Genomic DNA, 19,896 nt, shown 5'->3' with positions numbered 1-19,896 from the left:
AGGGACTGAGAGGAGTGGGAGGGAGGTAGAGAGAGAGAGAGAGAGAGAGAGAAGGAGAGAGAGAGAGAGAGGGAGGGAGTGAGGGGTAGTGATGGCAGAGGGAGAGAGAATATAAAAATAATAGGGTCAGCAGGGAGAGAGAGAGAGAGAAATAAATGAAGATGTATCAGAAACAAAAGCCAAAGCAACTGAGGAGAGAAAGAGAGAGAGAGAGCGCAAGAGAGCAGAGTGTAAAAGCTGGAGAGATAGGAAAGTGGAAAGAGAGAGAGAGAGAGAGAGTGGAGCGGAGTGAGCGTGTGAGATAAAGAGTGGGCTAATGAAAGGTAGGGTGAGGCTGAGCGAGTCGGCGGGTAGGAGGGAAGTCGAGAGAGAGAGAGAGAGAGAGAAGAGAGAGCGGGGGAGAGGTCTGTATGGGGAAAGAATGCTGGGTGGGGAAGGAAGGCAGACACGCAGGGCTTTGTGCTAAAAGCAGAGAGAGACAGAGAGAGAGAGAGAGAGAGAGAGAGAGAGAGAGAAGGGTGGTGGTAGGGTGGGGGGGTGCGGTGCCTTGGCTCCACACTGGTTATGCTCAAGGGAGGAACTGGTGAACGGGCATCGGCCCAAAGCCCAGTCCAGTCCGGCCCATGCAGCGCAGTCCAGCGTCATATTTGAATGGTAAGGAGGGGGAGAGAGAGTGAGAGAGAGAGAGGTTAAGAGGAGGGATACTGACAAGGGAGGGGAGGGAGAAGAAGAAAGATAAGGGCAGAGCCTCGGTTACATACACCACATGGTCCAACGTGCACACACACCCTGGCCGTCTCGCAGGCTCGGGGCAAGTCGCCGGCCTCTACAACTTAAAGACCTTTCAAACTGCTAAGCGCGACTGACTTTTTAACACCCGTTTAAAAGCCAAACTTAAAGACACAAAGCCGCGGCAACAGCAGCATATTTCACCACTGAAGCACAGCTGATAAAACTTCTGAAAATCTAAACGGGCACTATAAGGAAAAAAGATAACAGGAAATTAATTAAGACACTTGAAGTCCAATTGTGTTTTGAGTAAAGCAGATACAATGAAGAATTAAACATGTTTTGCATGCTAACCCAATTCTCTTATTAGTTTAAGAGTGGACATGCAGTGCACAGAAACCTGTTCAAGCACAATGAAACAATACGTGTATTTAAAGGAGCATTCCACTTAAAATAGAAAATATGTAATTAAATTATATGCACTCTATGGACAAAAGTATTGGGACATGCCTCTTAATCATTGAATTCAGGTGTTTCATTCAGTCCCATTGCCACAGGTGTATAAAATCAAGCACCTAACCATGCCATCTGTCATTAGAAACATTTGTGAAAGAATGGGTCGTTCTAAAGAGCCCACTAAATTCAAGTTTGGGACTGTAATAGTAATGTAATAGGATGCCACCGTTGCAATAAACCAGTTTGTGAAATTTCTTCCCTCATAGATAATCCAAAAACTGTAAGTGATGTTATTGCAAAGTAGAAGTGTTTAGGAACCACAGCAGCTCAGCCACCAAGTGCCAAAAAAGTTACAGAGCAGGGTCGCTGAGTGCTGAGACGCATAGTGCGTAAAAGTCACCAATGCTCTGCTGACCCAATAACTACAGAGCTCCAAACCTCCTCTGGCATTAAAATCAGCACAAAAACTGTGAGCTAGGAGCTTCATGGCATGGGTTTCCATGGCCGTGCAGCCACAAGTAAGCCAGTCACCAAACACAATGCCAAGCATCAGATGGAGCGGTGTAGAGCACGCCACCACTGGACCCTGCAGCGGTGGAAATATGTTCTGCGGAGCAACCAATCACGCTTCGCTATCTGGCAACGTTACCTGCCTGACTGCATTCTCGGCCCCTTAGCTCCACTGAAGGGAAATCTTAATGCTTCAGCTCACCAAGACATTCTGGACAATTCTATGCTTCCAACTTTGTGGTGACAATTTGAGGAAGGCCCTTTTCTGTTCCAGACCCTCTCATCCAACATCAGCCTTCCCAGAGGAGTGGAAGCTGTCTTAGCTGCAAATGGGGAACCAACTCTTGGTTGGTCTAGCTCTATAGGTGGTGTAGGTGTCCCAGTACCTCAATACTTTTATCCACATATATGTGTGTGTGCGTGCGTGTGTGTGTGTATGTGTACACATACATACTATATATAATTTTCCATCTCCTTAGTGTGGCCTATACATCCAAACAGTGTCTGCGTGATTTGGTGAGGTTCCCAGTCTCTCACAATCTTCCTTGTCTCCTGGCACCCCAATACAATGGAGCTGGAAGGGTATTGTTTTGTGGAGCTCAAACTGTCAAAAATTTACATGTGAAAAACTCAACAGCAACAGCTCTTTCCAAAAACAGTGTCATGGATACTCGGCATAGTCCACAGCCCTCAGGATAAAAGAGATTCACTGGGGACTATTTCCTGCAGAAGAAAACCATCAAACTGTGTCTATCCACCTCAAATACCCACTCCTTCAGGGTACACAAAAACAGTTTGCAAATATTTTTTTGTCTGTTTGCCACTTTTTGGAATTTTGGGTGAACCGTTTCTTTAAGACACTTGGATACGTTTTTAAGGCCTTGGATGTAGATAATTGATTCTAAGACTTTAACAAGGGCCTGAGTGGGAGCGCATGCCTGTCTAACACACAATCTGACTAACACTGAAGAGGACACTTCTGAGGACATGCATTGCAGAGAGCACAGTCATAAAGGTTTTTCCCCAAACAGGTGATGTCACTGTGCTCCCATCCACGCAGGGACACTCCACCGCCCGGTGTGGTGGTTATGTCTTCTGTAGAGAGCATTAGTGTATTGTCGGCCTGACCGGTGACCAGAGAGACTATTGGCCCTCTCGCTTCTCTCTACTCATCTCCCATCTCATAACATTAAGACTGTCTCTCTCTCTCCCTCTCTCTGCCTGTATCCTTGGCAACCTGCCTCCAACAATGGAGAGAGCTCTGGCCACAGCATGGGAGGAGTACAGTGCCATGGAGAGGAAAAGCAAAGGAAAGTGAGAGAGAGAGAGAGAGAGAGAGAGAGAGAGAGAGTTAGAGAGAGAGAGAGACAAAGAGGGAGGGAGAATGGAAACCTGGCAGACAGACTGAACAGACAAGGGAGAGTGAAGGAACGAGTGAGAGTGTTTGTTGTGGGTGCGTGAGTGGGTCAAAAGGGAGGGAACAAAGGGTTAAACTGAGGAAGGAAGTGAGGCAAGATGAGATGCGGATGAGGGAGTCCAACCTGTCCAAGCTGCAAGCTTAGCAGTAGTGGATCAGTGGAGATCTGTGTCAGTATTCAAGTGATAAAAGGATGGATCTGGACCCTGGATCTCGCCCAACTCGACGATCACTCAGCAGTCCAAAGCCTATCAGCATCTTACCTGCTTGATGCCACAGAAATAGAAGATGGCCTCGTTTCACGCAGCTTTAATTCCATCATCAGAGTTCAGAGGGAACATTCTGCTGCCCGCAGCTAACACAGCACTGATTACGCATGCTGACCATGTAACAGCAATTTTTTTTTTACTTGAATTAAAAGTTTTACACTCCTCTATATGCTCAAAAGTTTCGACCTCAGGACTCACACCTTTGAAACCAGTGGTTTTGAAATTACATTGCATTGCATTACATTATATTGCATTATGTCATCTTTTCTCCAACAAAACATACAGTAGGTACAAGATTAGAAAAAAAGTAAGGTCTGTGGACCCCCATTGGTCCTTGATTGGCTTCCAGAGGATCCTCAGAAAAATGAAGAAAGCTTTAATTTCACTGCAATTTAATTCAGTAGAAAATGCTGTGATGCAAGAAATGAATGAGTGAACATTATGTTTTAATCTTTCTACTTTGAATTTATTTGTCAGTATTAAAGAATGACATGCAATCGATGATTTAATAAATTTAATACCTAATACAAATCAAAAAATATCTTTACAACACGGTGCCCACGGCAACATCACTTCAAATGACTGCTTGCGTCTTAATTCAACTCAACTTGCGGGTCCGGAACATGAAAAAGTTTGAAAATCTCAGTTTTAAAACACACGTTCTTCATTTCAAAAATGCACGTACGTTATTCTAAAGACAAAGTCTCACTTCTCAGGCACTGAAAAGTTTACATTTTGACGATACAAGGTTTTCATTCACCCAGAGTGATTCCTGCTGGAGTGAAATGGAACGATAGATGTACAAGTCTGTAAAATGAACTGGGCCTCCATGCAAGACCGACTGTTCGTTCTCTACAATGGAAAAGGTAAAAACAATAGAAATAATGATATGCGGATGGAGAGAAGAAGAGAGAGAGAGAGCCGGAAGAGTGGATGGAGGACTGTTCCTGTGTTCATTTGCTCTCCCCTCACCCCCGCTGGAGAGTGCAGCCGAGCTGAGCTGACTAGAGCCATTGAGATTAATTGCTTATGATCAAATCAGCAGAAGCTGTGCAAATTAAAGAGCCCCCCCACCCCTCCTCCTCCCCCAACACCACCACCACCGCCACCGCCGTCACCCACCATCTCTCCTCACCCCGTCACCCACCCCCACCCATGAGCCAGGCCCAGTGGACAGTGTGTGTGACGAGCCCCGGCGCTTATTCAAGGCTACAAACGTGTCATTTCCTCTTTCCCCGCAGAGGAACGGGGAGCTCAGAGAGAGGGCTCTAAATGGAACGAGGGGTCAGTCAAATGGTACGGGTGCACAAACACACACGCGCATGCATACACACACACATATGCATGCACACTACACACAGGGAGAGTTAGTGCCCTCAGCAGAACCAGAGTTCAGACTGACATCTCACCCCCCTTCCCTCCACTGTTTCTCCCCCTCCTTTCTCTCTCTCTTTCTAGCTCTCACTATCTCTCTCTCTCTCCCTCTCTCGCGCTCTCTCTCTCATTAAGAGACCATTAGAGGGAAGGACAGCGTGAGACTGCACGACCCCATCCTAACCCTGTAACACACCCGGGACAATAGGGGGGCAAAGGAAAGGAGGGAGGGGGTGAAAGAGAGAAAGGGGCAAAAAGATATACAGCAGGGAGAGTGAAACTGAGAAAGGGGAGGGAGACGGAAAAGAATAAGAGGAAAGATAACAGGGTGAAAGGGAGAGATGGGGTAACTGATAAAGGGAGAAAAGGAGGGCAAAGGTTCAGGGATGTGTTTATAAGAGCACAAGGACAAAGAACAATAATCAACAGGGTGGAAAGCAGGGGAGATGAAGCAAAAACGGTGTAAAAAGGTAGAGAAGTAGGAAGGGTAGATGATCAGCAGAAGGAAAAACAAGTTATGTATTAAGACTTTATTTTATAAAAAAAAAAAAAGTTTTCAAAAGAAGTGTTTTGTCCAATGCAGTTTCACTTGCTTCAGTTATTTTTGCAGAAAAAAGTGTTATTGTCTGGGGGAAAAAAAACAGAATATTCTATGTCACACAAGATATGAGAGATGTGTTTTTTTTTTTTTTTTTAAACAACTGGATTTGCGTTATAGGGGAAAGAATTGAAATTTTTTCCCAGCGAAATAAGATTCGGAGACTCAACACTAGATTAAAAGGCTTGTTTGCAGCATGCAGGTTGGAAGAGGAGGCTGGAGGGACGAAACATGCTAGATAGAGAAGGTATGTGTGAGTCAGAATGGAAGAGAGAGGTAGAGAGGCGTGTGATAAGTATGCTGTGACTTTAGAAGAAGGGGATAATTTGGGAGTGGAGGGGAAGACGGCTAGGCTGCTTCCTCAGTCGGACACAGGAATGTAGAGCAGGCGGATCCCAGTGTGTATGTGACTGCGTGTGTATATGTGTGTGTGCGTGCGTGCCAGACAGGAATCCTTAACCCCCACAGACTCCGGCTCCACTTATCAGGTTCTGAACAGAGGGGTATGGGGGGGGGGATTGACTTAAGAGGGGGTGAAGGGTCTAGGTGTCCTGCACTATCACATCCACCTCTCCCCTCCTACCCCCATCACTCCTTTCTACTCTTCGGTCTAACACACACACACACACACACACACCAATACACACACATATAGACACACGTACACACAGGCACACCCACACTAAACCTTGAAGCTGGATGTCTCTGAGGCCAGAGCAACTATGGGAAGGCCAAACAGTCTAACCACGAAATGAAAAAAAGAAAAAAAAAAAAAAAATACACTGCCGGGGTCTGAGGCATATACACATGCACAGACACACACACGCACATATACGTGCGCACACACACACACACACACACACTCTTTCCATCTGTCTCTATCTCTTTCCCTCTCTATTTGACTCACATTCACTCACCAGCACACACACACACACACACACACACCTTGCAGAGTAAACTCCAAAATCCTCTTTCACTTTTCTCAACAGCCAGTCGTCACCTTCCACCGCTCGCTCCTTCAACCTGTCAGGATTTGGTATTCTCTCTCTCGCTCAAAAGGCAGGTCAGGGGGTCCTTCAACTTTTTCACTCCGGGACCCAACTTTGAAAAGATGTAGCTTCACCTCGGGAGTTAGTCTTATTAAAACCTGCTAGTACTCCTGTTGTGCGAGGTCCCACCTGAAACAAGCCCATGACCCATTTTGCATTCAGGAACACCGACATGGGAGGAAGAGAGGGGTGGCAGGGCTGGCTGAGGGGGGCAGAGAGAAAGACAGAATGCGTGGAGGGGAGATCAAATAGATCAGATGAAGTTGTAGGGGAAGGGATTTGCTTCTTCACATGCTGATGGAGGATGAGGGTAGCGACCGGAGGAAAGGGGGGGGTGCGAGAGGAAAGGCAGAGGAAGGTGGAAACAAAGGAGAATATAGGGGCAGCCGAGTGATGTGGGGCAAGAGGATAAGAAATATATAGGGAATCTGACCTCCTTTTAAATGCACACTGCTTTAAATCGGTGTTTGATATGTGTGTGCATGGCAACCCATTTTAACCCAAAACACCATCAACTTTACAAGTCCTAACTCAGTTTCTAGTAAAAGTTGAGGATAATGGTAATGGCATTTTTACTGGTAGAAACTCCAACTGTCAATATCTCCCATAAATGTTTTACTAGTCATAATATTCGGTCCACATATGCACATGTTGATTTTGATTAGTGATTATAACAGGGCAACATATCCATGCATGTAATTTTGATTAGTCCCCACTGACTTACATGTAATCTCATTCACTCTTATCCACAATTCAGTTTTTTACTAGTAGAAACAGTAATTCCAGATGTGCACTTGCATATTGTATATATTTGTTATTTGATTTGGATATCTACAACTATGTTACAGTGATTTGAAAATACACATATCTTGAATGCTTGTTTACAATTACTTATAACTAAGTTAGAGATACCTCAAATTCGTATGTTGACGATCGATTATGGATATGTGAGCCCGGAATTTGTACTTGTCAAAAATAAAAGTGATAGATGGTGTCTGAAAGTACAATTTCAACTTGGAAAAATGTCATTGCAGATTCCATGGATGTTCGAGATTTTCAGATTCAAACCCTGCTGAAGTTTTCACTGGTAAAAATTGAGTTACGGCCTGCGAAGTTGGTGACAGTTTGGGCTAAAATGTGTGTGTGTATGTGTGTGTGTGTGTAGACTGATAGCAGGCACACATAACACACAAACACACAAACAAACATACAAACAAACAAACACCAAACCCCATAGCTCCCACTGGTGGGGATAAAGTTTAACCAGAAGCCCTGCCCTCACAACATTTCAAGCCCACAACCCCATTGTGAAACCACACACAAACAAACACTCACATAAATACACACATACAGAGGCCATAGCTGCAGTGTATAAGATGAGTGAGAGCAGAAGTGACAGTGTGAATTGAAGGGGTGTATGGAGGGGGGGTGGGGGGGTGGGGTGGGGTTATAACAGACAGAGGGAAGGAGGGACAGAGGAGAGAGGGAGGGGACGGAGAAGTTGTGAAGGACAGATCATGGCTTCCAGGACTGTCTTCAACCCTTTATAACTGTCAAACCCAAAAACAACTAGAGATACACACTCTCTCACGCACGCACGCACACACACACACACACACACACACACACACACACACACACACACACACACACACTCACACATACCCATACACACACAAGCACAGCCAATATATCAAAACAACACAAACACTGCAGAACACACATGACTAACACACACAAACATACACATTCATACACACACACACACACACACACACAGACACGGCACTTGTGTGTACACAGCCCAAGCCATAATTGTCCCCTGTGGTGATTTTGGCCTTTCCCTCCTAGTTTCTCATTGCCGTTGGCCAAGTCTTCTGTATCTTTAACACTTTCTTTTTTTCCCTCCTCTGAAAGAAGGAGGGGAGGGGGGAGAGAGGGGTGGGTGGGGGGTGTTGTCACAAGAGAAAGGATTGGGTGTGTGTGTGTGTGTGTGTGTGTGTGTTGGGGGGGTGAATGGAGAGAGAGAGCGAGAGAGAGAGATAGGAGAGAGAGAGAAGGGTTGAGGGCTGAAGGAAGGAGGTGTGGAGGGGTGTGACAGAGGAAAGGGGGAATAGAGCGAGCGAGGGAGGAGAGAATGAATGTGTAAGAGGAAGGGAGACTTTGCCCTCCAGCGGGAACACTCCCACGATTGTGTATATATATGTGTGTGTGTGTGTGTGTGAACGTGTGTGTGTGTGTGTGTGTGAGTATGTGAGCTGTGCCTCGGCCAAACCGACACACCCACAGGCTGTAGACCTCTATATCCTGTTCGGGTTGTCTGTTTGTCCAAACATCATGCACCCCCCCTCCACCCCCCACCCCCCCACCCCACACGCCCGTCTCTCCCCTTTTCTAACTGGTCTGACGGGGGTAGAAGCCGAGTGGGTACAGTAAATAGAACAAAGCCACCTTTCTAAAATAAACACACAGCGAAAGAGGAACTTTGGGTCGACCGTGAACGAGAGAAAGAGAGAGAGTCAGACAGAGAGAGCCAAGCACGGACCTAATGTACTTTTTTTTTTTTTTTTTTAAAGCTTAACTCCTCACCAAGTTACTATTTCTGCCTCCTCCTGTCAGTCAGTCAGTCTGTCAGTGTAAATGTCTGCCTGCCCCTCTTTCTCTCTCTGATTCTCTCTCTCTCTCTCTTTCTCTCTCTCTCTCTCTCCCCCCTCCACACAAGCACACACACGCACGCCAGCTCTTTGCTAGTCTCAATATCCCGGCTGCTTGCGCTCGACTAACTCTCAGTGAACGCTGGGTACAGTGTGACACATAAGCCGCAGCGAGCGGTGCTGCAGGGCCCATTACTGGCTATCAGATCACTGGAGGAGAGAGGAGAGAGGCATCCTAGCTCACATCACATCACATATCCATCTCGCATCTCCAAAAGAGGAGCCTTGTCATGGATCTCCCACGGAGGACGGAGCAGCTCTTCATGGACGAGAAGGGAAAGTGCTCTTTGGGGAGGAAAAAAAAATAATAATTAAAGAAACAGAGAGATGTGAGGGTCCGGAGCGACTGAGGTAATCATTGTGTTAGGGAGATACACCCCTTTCACACTGACCTACAACTCCACCTTGCCATCCAGAACTTGACCTCAGTGTAAACAGCTTAACCCCGCCTTCAGATCCCGGCAACAGCACAACTGTGAATTTGTCAGCCATTCATTTGCCACCCGTGTAAAGCACGATGATGCAGGTGACGGGACCTAGATCTCAGAGTCACTTTAAGCTATGTAATATGATGGTATGTTTCCACAGGGGTGTGTATTTGCGCCGCTTCCCAGCTTTTAGAGGCCGTGACGAGCGTGCCTCCTCCTGATGATTGACAGCTGCTCTCTCCAAAAACACGTCCGAGCTGCACATGATTGGACGAAGGCTTCGCTCGTGGGCCGTCCTTTCCCAGATTTCCAGCGGGATCCAAAATGGCATCTCTGTTGGAAACTTTTTTTTCTGATATTATGAATATAGTTCAACGAAAAGTGTTCCTGCAAACGTTTATGAGAAATTAACCGTACAGCTGCCGATTCTGTCTTCATTTTAGATCAATAATGGTTGTGTTGAAAGTTTCTCGAGAGTTTCCAGAGGCGGTGAGTTGCATTTGCATAAAGCAGCCTTGACTGATGGCAATATGACGTCCTATCCCTCCAAATGCAACACAACACTACCAGAATGCATTGCACAGTTGCTTACATAGACAATGAATGGGAGGCGTGGAAATGACTGATCCTGTGGTTACCAATAAAAGCTCGTATTTTGAAGTGGACTTGCCAGGGGGACTGCCAGAGCAGAACATCTGAGAGCCTTAGGTTTCAGTCAAGTTGGAAAACGGTGACATCATTCGAGCTGCAGGTGAAATACACAGTCACAAGTTTTTTTTTTTGCGTTGTCCTGGGTCAAAGCCTGTATATACCCCATGTATTTGGTGTAAAAGTGGTACAACACAGCTTGCTCGGTATGTTTTCATGTTTTTGGCATGTTGTGTGTGTGTGTGTGTGTGTGTGTGTGTGTGTGTGAGACCAACCAAGGTAACTACAGAATCCATTTGCCTATACAGTAGAGGTGCGATGTGTGGGAAGTGTGTGTGTGTGTGTGTGTGTGTGTGTGTGTTGCATTCTGTGTGTGTGATGCTGTGAATGTTCAACCACAGAGCCACCCCCCACCTCTGCCAACAGGACATCCTGTCAGGATGCATTCTGGGTAGTTTAATTCTTATAGACGCCAGGAGAGCTGTGTTTGTGTGTTTACTTGCGTGTGTTTGTGTGTGTGTGTGTGTGTGTGTGTGTGTGTAATCATATGTGATGAAATCTGTGTACAGGTTGCGCACATTCATAGAAAATAAGCAGGTGTGAGGGATGCACGTGTATTTATGCATGTTTATATACAGGCAAGTGAGCAGGCTAGTGTGTGTGTGTGTGTGTGTGTGTGTGTGTGGGCCGTGGCTGACTAAAAGCACACATGGGCCCAACCCAGGTGCACTCAGGGGTGGGATGGCTAATCTTTAACCCCCCACCCTACCACCACCGCCACCACCCTCCCCTCAATCCATTCCCTCCCCTCCCCTCCTCTTCCCACTCCTGCCATCCTCTCCTCCACCCAGCACTCCTTCTCCGGCCTGTTCCAGGGGCAGGCGGTGGAGAGGTGGGGGGTGCTGACGTTTTGGAAAAAAGCCGTGGTCAGGCGTGGGGAGAGAGAGGGAGAGGGGGGGGAAGGGGTGCAGGGGGAGGGAGCTTCCTGTCCAAAACGGCTCTTTTAAAGCCAGAGAATTATAAATAGAGCAGGTGTCAGTATTGAGAACTGAGAGAGCTGAGAGAGAAAGAGAGAGACAGCGAGAGTGTGAAAAATTGTGTGAATGTGTGTGTGTGTGTGTGTGTGCGTGTGTGTGTGTGTGTGTGTATGTGTGTGTGGTGTGATAGTGTGGTAGGAGAGTAGGAGAAGGGGCTTTCAGCTGGTGGACTGCCCATAATGTCCAGCAGGATGTGAGGTCATATGACAAAGATGGTTGGTGGGTGGTGAGAAATGATTGGTTACCACAGAGATGTTTTTTTGTGGGACAGAAGCAGGAGGCTGACGTGAAAGAGACAGAAAGAGAGAAGGGACAGATAGAGAAAGAGAGAGAAAGAGAGAGAAAGAGAGAGAGGGGAAAGAACAGAACTACAGTCTTCCGTCACAACTCCCCAAAGAACAAATAAGCATTCAGCCTCTTTTGCCAAAACACAACTGAGGGACAAGGGGGAAATGAGAGATTTTGTGTGTGTGTGTGTGTGTGTGTGTTGGGGGAAGGAGAGGATGGACAGAGTTAGGGGAAACTGAGGGAGGTGGGGTGAGAAGGCCACAAAAGTCAATAGGGTGGGAGGAAAGGGCTGAAATCATCTGTGCTGCCAGAGGACAAAGAGGCACAGCGAAGAGGGGGGTGGGGGAGACAGACAGAGAGAGAGAGAGAGAGAGAGAGAGAGAGAAAGAGGAATAGAGTGGGTGACAGAACAGATAATAGAATGGACAAGACTGTGGAAAAAGTGAGAGAAATGAACCGGAAGCCACCAAAAAAGAGAGGCAGAGAAAGGAAAAAAAAAATAGGCCTACAGTAAAAAAGAAAGAGAGAGAGAGAGAGAGAGGGGGGGAAGAGAGACCTCAACACGATGTAGTTATCTAACCCACAACGTGTCAAGCACCAAGCCATGAAGAAAGGGGTTAAAAATTAAGTCCACAGTCTGAAATATTAAATCTATTTTGGTTTTTAATGAAGAAGGAGTGAATTAGGGAGGAAATATGAGAGTAGATTATTAAACCGGGAGCGAGGAGAGGGAGAGAAGAAGCGGAGAGGTGCGCGAGGGGTGAGGGGGTTGAAATCTGTTCACGGTGTTTTAAATATTAAACCTATTTCAAGTTTAATGAAGTGCAAATACTATGGGGAGAGTCTTAACTGGAATACAGAGAGGAAGGGGGTGAAAGGGGGATCCGATTCATTATTTCAAGTGTTCACCTTTAGACTGCCGAGACTTGGGGAGAGGAGCGGCGGAGGGAAAAAAAAAAAAGAGAGGAAAGTTTAGGCAGAAGTGAATCGGAAAGGGCAGTTTTGCGGACGCCTATCGGCCTGCCCCAGGTGAGTCCAGGAGGCCCCAGAGGAGTGGAGGGGGATAAGGATTTGAACTCAAACAAACCCAAACATGCAGCGCTAAACCACACCGCTTTCAAGATAAACTCACAGGAATAAACAGGACTAAGGTAAATGATTTTACTTTTTCACTATGACTCTCTGGGCATGTGTGTGTGTGTGTGTGTGTGTGTGTGTATGAACCTTTGTGGTTGTGGGGGGGAAGCCTGAGGCCAGAGAAGGGAGAGGAAGAGAGTCAGATAAAGATGTTGGATTTCACACCCATCTAGAAGATTCTCGATGTAATCAATGTGCAACAGCTAGAGGGAAATGGAAAGAACAGCCCACGTGTGATTGAACTCTTCACGTCTACATAATCAGATGCTCTGAGCTGTGTTTGTGTGCTTGTCTGTTTGTGTGTGTGTGTGTGTGCGCGCTTGTGTGTGTATGTATGTGTGTGTGTGTGTGTGTGTGTGTGTACGTCACACTGGCCATACCCGATTGCCAAAATCCCCCAAGCCAACGCAAAAGGTCACCATGTGTTTTTTCTTTTTTTCCTTAATACCAGCAAAAAAACAAAAACAATCTACAAAAATATTTTCAGTTCTGTTTTGTGGGAAAAAAAGATCAAGTCGGTGTTTGCCCCAAGAATAAAGGAAGCAGGAGAGAACAGAATGAGACATTAACTCATATTTTCACCAGCTCATGATTCTTCTCCGCTTACCGACTAGAAAATGAGGGCACCAGCTGGAAGAATATGAAGTTTCCATCAATATAGATAGATATAGATATAGATATAGATATATAGATGTAGAGAAAATAGTGGGGTATATCTGAAATGCCAGCAGGTATGTAGGCCTTTTTTTTTGACACAGTGATAATTTATCCAGACTGGAGTCTCTACATTTACTAAATGATAAACCTCAGGTTTAAAAAGTGATATATTGCATATGAGAATAGATCTCCTCATATGAATTTAAATGTACACATTTAAGATGATTAAATTATCTGTGAATTTAGTGCAATAATAGGCAATCTGACATCTGCAAGTAGTAAGGAACATTTATTTAAAGGAACATGTTTGGAGTGTGATCAGGGTGGGGGGTTACTGAATTAAAATATACAGACCATAATATGATGCACAAGAAAATACTGAGTATTACATTTTGTATGATTTAACAGGTAATATACTAAATAATACTTTTAAATGTTTTCTTGTGATTTTCTAAAGATTCCTGCTTTGATTTGCAGATACCTCATGATTCAGGTGTGGATGAAGCATTGGAGGCCAAACTAACTCTAACTCTATGAAATAATTATTCATAGGTCAGCTATGTAAGCAAACAGGAAGTTCACAGAGTCATAAGACTATATAAAGCTCCCTTCTCAGAAATATTTACTTCTAAATAAGGTATTGCATAGAAAAACAATATAAATGATATGCACGGGGATTATAAATGATCAATGAAATGAGTATGCAGACGCAAAATATTGATTTCCCCTGCCCGTGTCACACTGATGGCTTAAAATATTTGTGTCTACAGACAGGCCGAGTATAAAAGAAAAAAAAAAAAGAGCGATCAAATGAAAGAGAGAAAAGGAAGTTGACTGCTTAGCGGCCTCAATAATGACATCAAGCGAACACAGCAGATGTTTGCAAGGGAAGGGGATCTGAAGAGAACGAATCCTAATTCCTGCAGCTGTTTATGTCAACACGGGCGAGCAGCATTTTCATGCAAACCAGTCGAGACGGCTCGGTGTTAATACTGTGAGCCTTTCTACAGCCTTATATTATCCTTACATTATGGAGTAATCCAATGAAATCCTCAGTCAGTGAGCCCGTGTTGTATGTAACATTAGCGATTCATCCAGTAAAGCACGGACGCTGACCAGAGATGAGAGAAAGAGAGTGAGAGAGAGAGAGAGAAAGAGAGCAAGAGTGTCTAGGCACTTTCTATCAATAAAGAATGAAGCAGTTAAGCTAATCTCAGACTGAAGGTGCCCTTTCTCCTTTATACCTACCAAATTCACTTCATGGAAACCAACAATTGGACTTGATGGCACAACACTCCCACCACACACACACACAGAAAAACATGCAAACACAAAACATCAAGCCAACCCCCATACAGGCTCTAAGGACTCCCCCATACAAATAATGACCTCACTAAACCTGTTCAACAATCCCCAAACCCTTCCCTTTAAACACACAAAAAACCACCTCCTGCAAATTGACTGAACACACAATAGTGAAACAGATCCTGACTGTCAGGCCAAGGGACAAAAAAAAAAAAAAAAAAAAAAAATCCCACACAACCTGACTCATACACTACCACTCGCAAACGTCATGTTAGCCCACTGGCAACATGATATTCTGCCGCTGAATGGCAAGGTCAGCCCTCTGAAGGAGACCCAAATAGTTGATAATCACATGATACAAAGAGTCTCGTTTCCTCCTTTCCCCCTATTCTTCCCATTCCCATTCCCGTCTCTCTGCACCACTCAACATCTAGTCCCTTCACCCAGTTGAAAGCGGGGATGAATGGTCGTTTTTTTTTTTGGCTAACGCCGAGTGAGTCTACACCACCAGCAACACTAGACTTCCTCTAACCTTTCGGCGGTGGTGAGAAAACACTTCCTAGGTAATGGCTGCTTTGCCACAGCCAGGCTAAAACTCGACAGTACCACGGAGCTGGCCCATGGGCTGAATGGCACCATTTAATGTGTGCATGCATGTGTTTGGCTATGTGTGTGTGTGTGAGAGTGTGGGTGTTGCTGAGTTCACTGCTGCAGTAACTTAAGGAGACAGGTTCTACTTGGGCAGTGTAATAAGGTGTGAGTGCGGGTCACAAAATCCAGGACTTAGGACACTTAGGAGTTAAGACGACAAACTCCTTTAAGCCCATACGGATCTCTCTGTCCTTCTCCGTCCGTTTGTCTTTTGCTCCTCCTCCCTCTGTTTTTCCTCCTTCCGCTTGCCCCTCTCGTCTACATTACCTTCCCGGTTTATCTCCACTCCACTTTCTTTCTCTCGCTCTCTCCCGTTTTCTTTCCATTCCTCCTCTCGCCCTTTCCAGAGGTCCTTCCCTAAACCCCAGAGAGAGGGGGAGGAGTTTGGGATGGCGAGGACGCGCTGGTAATCCGTGCAGTGACCCAGGTCAATTCAATTATCCTGTTTTCTTTAGCTGCGCGACGCGTGTGCCCATTTCACAGCCAACTCCCTTAATGCGCCCAGGATTAGCTTCCCTTACTTTTAATGATCTACCTATCGACGCCTTGGGCCCCGCAGCACACATACACACAAACACACGCACACACACGGATACACACAGGTAACAGTGTTTTAATATATTAGTTTTAGTGTGAAGGAATTCACTAAACACTTCTGTGAGGCTGAGGATCAAGAGAAGGTTTCTCAAAATAAGTACGAGTGCATGTGAGTTGAGTTTGTGTATGCATGTGCCTGTGTATCTGTGGGTGTGTGTTACATAAACTGCAGTAAGAAGAGGATTTTATTATCCATCTGCATTTACCCTGGCTTCACCTCACACCTCCAAGATTTGAGATAATCATCTTAGGCCTAACACGTTACAGTAAAACCTCGCTAATCTGAACTCCCGAGGAAAGGAGGTCACTTTGTGAGCTGTGCGGATGGTTGAAATACCACGCCAAGACAAGATTCACCATATGAAGCATAGATGTATTGTAAGATGCCCCGGCATACTCCTACTGGGCTGTTACATATGCATCTTCATTGCATATGTCAGCAAAGCCGTTCAAACAGCTGCGCACAACTGGGTTTACTGGTTAGGAGGTCCGCTTTACGACAGAAGCACAGATAAACAGGATTCTACTGTAGTTCAGTGTTGAGACATCACACTCACCTAATTATCTAGCCTAATCTAATTATCTCACCACACATTTCTTAATTACCTGACTGGCTAACTAACTAAATACATTAGCAACCTGCATCTACAGTCTTCTATTCACTGAACAAACACAACAGAACACTTTCCAGCAGTAAAATGACTTTCGGCTTGCTTTGTTTGGACCGAATCCATCCCAGCCCTTTTGAAAGCATATTCACACCCATCCCACCTGCTATTGTGAATATTAAGTAATGATCTAAACCGCGAATCCACTAATTTGCAGTAATTTGTTTTAGAATAAGAGAAAAAAAAAACAAACAAAAAAAAAACAGTTGGCCCTGAAACTGCATGGCTTGCTGTCATCATTGCTGCTAGCTGACCAAAATCGAATTACAGATAACACCGTGGGTCATTTCTGCTACATGCTTAGAAATGAGTGTGCTAACTAGAACCACATAAGCTCCTGGTTTGTCCCCATAGTTTTATTCTTTCTGGTTGTAGGTAGAGGCCTTTGTAAAAGTGTAAAACCAGAAGCCTTTCAGAGGATTCTTCCTAGAATCTAACATGAAGGGTTTTACCCAGAAATGTCCTTATGAGTGGGTTACACTTTCATGAGGTAACTGTTTCACCCAGAAGCCTCCCTGAAGGGTCTGGCTGGAACCTTTTCACCACTGAAAACTTTCCTCCAAAGTGGGTTTTTGGGAGTTTCGCCTGGTTCTCCTGTTACCCGAGTCAAGGGCATTTAACAAAGAAACCTTGGGAAACCCTTTCTTCAAAACAGCTGCCTTTTGGAACTCTTATTCATCCTGGTTCAGTCGAGTGCAGTTTAGAAGTGGCATTTTCTGCTTAAGACCGCAGTTGGCAAATACAGGAAGAAGCAGGTGGTTTGTCAGTCTTACCTGGGATATCCTGACCATTGTAGTTCCATCCGGCCACAGCGAGCATAGACGGCAGCGGAGACCCAGGCCTACTGTCCCTGTCTCTCTCCCTGTCCCGCTCTCTGTCGCCGTTCCCCTCGGCCTGCTGGGTAATGTGTCTGACTGTGTCCTTGTTCTTCCTGTTCTTCCTCCGGCCCGAGCCTGAGAGGGGCTGCCAATGCCCCTCTCCCCCTCCTCCACCTGGCCCTCCTGGCCCCTGCTCCCCCTGGCTCTGGGCTGCTCCCCTGGGAGTGTCCCGGGGATGAGAGGAGGAGGCGGGGGACACCTGTTCCTCTTTGACGGTGACGGGCCGGTAGTCGTGTGGCCAAGCGGGCTGGGAGTCATGGCAGGGTTCCTCTTGGCTCTCGTGGCTCTTGGGGGGCTCTTGGTCTTCCTTGCCATAGGTGCTGCCTCCCTCATGGCAGCTAGCGATGGCTGAGTCCCCAGAGGAGTTGGCAGGGCTGGTGCGACGGCCCAGCCAAGGGGAGGTGCTCCGACCAGACATGATCGAGGCCAGGGCTTCAGACGCCATGCCTACTATCCCTCCACCTGCCCCTCCTAGCCCCCCTCCTCCAACACCCCCTCCTCCTACGATGCCAACTCCTCCTCCTCCGCCTCCTCCCGCTCCTCCTATGCCGGCGGCGGCCACAGCTCCCATCTCGAAGTCGGCCAGCTCGTCCGCCATCTCAGAGCGGATGCTGATGTCGAGCGCGGCCTTGATGAAGCCGTGGCAGGCCTGGACGATGTCTGTCATCTGCAGGTAGCTGGCAGCCGACATCACCTCTATCACGTTCTTACTGGTGAGGGCGAGGTGCGCAGAGTACATGAAGTCCAGGATGGCCTTGAAGCCCGTCGCAGTGACAATGTCCAAGTGAGTGACAGTGGTCTGATGGTGAGGCTCTGCGCCTTTCTTCACCTGAAGGACCAGAACAAATAGGGTTTCTCAAACAAAACCCTGTCTGTCTATATACAGGATTTAAATAGCTCCTTTGTTAAAGGAAAATTCCATCCGAAGACACTGTATACAACAGAGACCGGTGACTTACAGTAAGTTGCGTTTCAGGTGCTATTGTGTTGCTGTATTTCTGTTTTTCTTTCTCTAAACACAATGCACATACAGAGCAAGTGCAGCTACAGTGGAAAATGGTTTGAAAAATAAGCATGCTCTTCTTCTATGTTGGATTTCTCACTGTATGTCTGATTAACAATCACTACAAATCAATAATGGCCCTTTTCGACTGCAAGAAGTTACCAAGGCACACCGTGCCACGTAGGCTATTTCATGGTTTCTGAAAGCGTTTCCACTGGCAACAACACAGTTACAAGTTAAGTACCTGGCATCCGATTAATGGTGTATTACCATTACATGGTATCAGCTCTACTCACCTCAACTCAACTCATTTTTTTGTACTAGTTACTCTGGATTTGATCAGTGGTCTGTAGTGTTTTCATGTCACCTTACACGTATCTGTTCAGCTCGCATGCAACCTTAACTGAGATGGTTCCAAAAATAGTAAGCAGTCCCAGATACTACCACCAAAGTTTTGCCCAACGGAAAACCAAAAAAAGCGAGTAGAGTCGAGGTGAATAGAGTAATTACCATGTAATGGAAAAACACAATTAGTCACTGTTTTGAAGGTGATTCTAAAATCTGAGTAGCAGGAACTTTTAAGAAGAGCTCACAGGGCTGCTGATTTAATTGGTCCAAGCAGAGACTTGGCAACAGTTCCGTAAATACGCACTATCGGAGGACGACAATAAAAAGCAGCCAACTGCAAATGCAAACCACAAGTTGTAATAACGGGTGCAAGCTATGATCAGCATTTGGGAAGGATAAAGTATCTATGTTGAATGCCATGTGCACACAGTTTAACAACCAACATACCATTAACTAAACTGAAGCGCTGCCTCTGTCCCAGGACAGTGAGCAGGCTGTGATGGGAAAACGGTCTTATCAAACGGTCTTTGTTGTGTAACATACAACAAAACGGCACGCAGAAACATAATGGAAAAGTGCAAATCCAAGATCTGAAGCAGCGTCAGTGTGTTGTATGATGGAATTTTCCTTTAACAGGGAATTGAACACAGCTTTTGATATAAATGTAACAGCTGCGAAACACAAAGACCTAAATTCCTACGCTCTCAGAGAAAAACCCATATTCTACAGATTTTCTTGGTAGGTCCACACAAGAGCAGCAGTTCTTTACCTGGCAGTAAAGAGTCTTGAAGTAGCGTGAGGAGCCCAGGAGGACATTCTTGTGAGCTTTGAAGATCTTGCCGTCGACAATGACACAGGCATCGCAGAGGATGCCGTGCTGCCTCTGCTCGTTGAGCTCTCTGAGGAGCTGACGGTAGTGAGACGAGATCTCCATGTCCTCCTTCCTGTTGTTCATCTGTGTAGCTGACTGGTAGCCTCTCCTCCAAACTGTCTGCTGACAGAGGGAAAGAAGAAATACAAGCCAGAGGAATTAACTTAAGCTGTAACATGCAGCAAATATACTGTAAACACACAATATCCCATAAAGCATGGGGAAATGTGACACTTTCAATTGGACACAGGGGTCACGACAAGT

General features: G+C 45.9%; 1 protein-coding gene across 5 annotated transcripts in view; it reads right to left on the bottom strand.

The window, feature by feature from the left end:
* Positions 1 to 19,896, bottom strand: part of zbtb46 (zinc finger and BTB domain containing 46) — a 63,521-nt gene that overhangs the window by 23,336 nt on the left and 20,289 nt on the right. For 3 of the 5 annotated variants that reach the window (XM_030055267.1, XM_030055266.1, XM_030055263.1), the window contains exons 2-3: positions 19,531 to 19,752; positions 17,306 to 18,239 (exon numbers count right to left, since the gene is read on the bottom strand). In XM_030055267.1, the coding sequence (XP_029911127.1) occupies positions 17,306 to 18,239; positions 19,531 to 19,716 (1,120 nt within the window). In that variant the 5' untranslated portion in view covers positions 19,717 to 19,752. Of the gene's footprint in view, positions 1 to 17,305; positions 18,240 to 19,530; positions 19,756 to 19,896 lie in introns of all 5 variants that reach the window. The other 2 variants (XM_030055264.1, XM_030055265.1) reach the window with 1 other exon arrangement.

Source organism: Myripristis murdjan, chromosome 7 (genome assembly GCF_902150065.1).
Source record: "Myripristis murdjan chromosome 7, fMyrMur1.1, whole genome shotgun sequence".
Classification (NCBI taxonomy): domain Eukaryota; kingdom Metazoa; phylum Chordata; class Actinopteri; order Holocentriformes; family Holocentridae; genus Myripristis; species Myripristis murdjan.
Note: the sequence above shows the minus strand (reverse complement) of the source record. Positions and strands in the feature narration are given on the sequence as shown.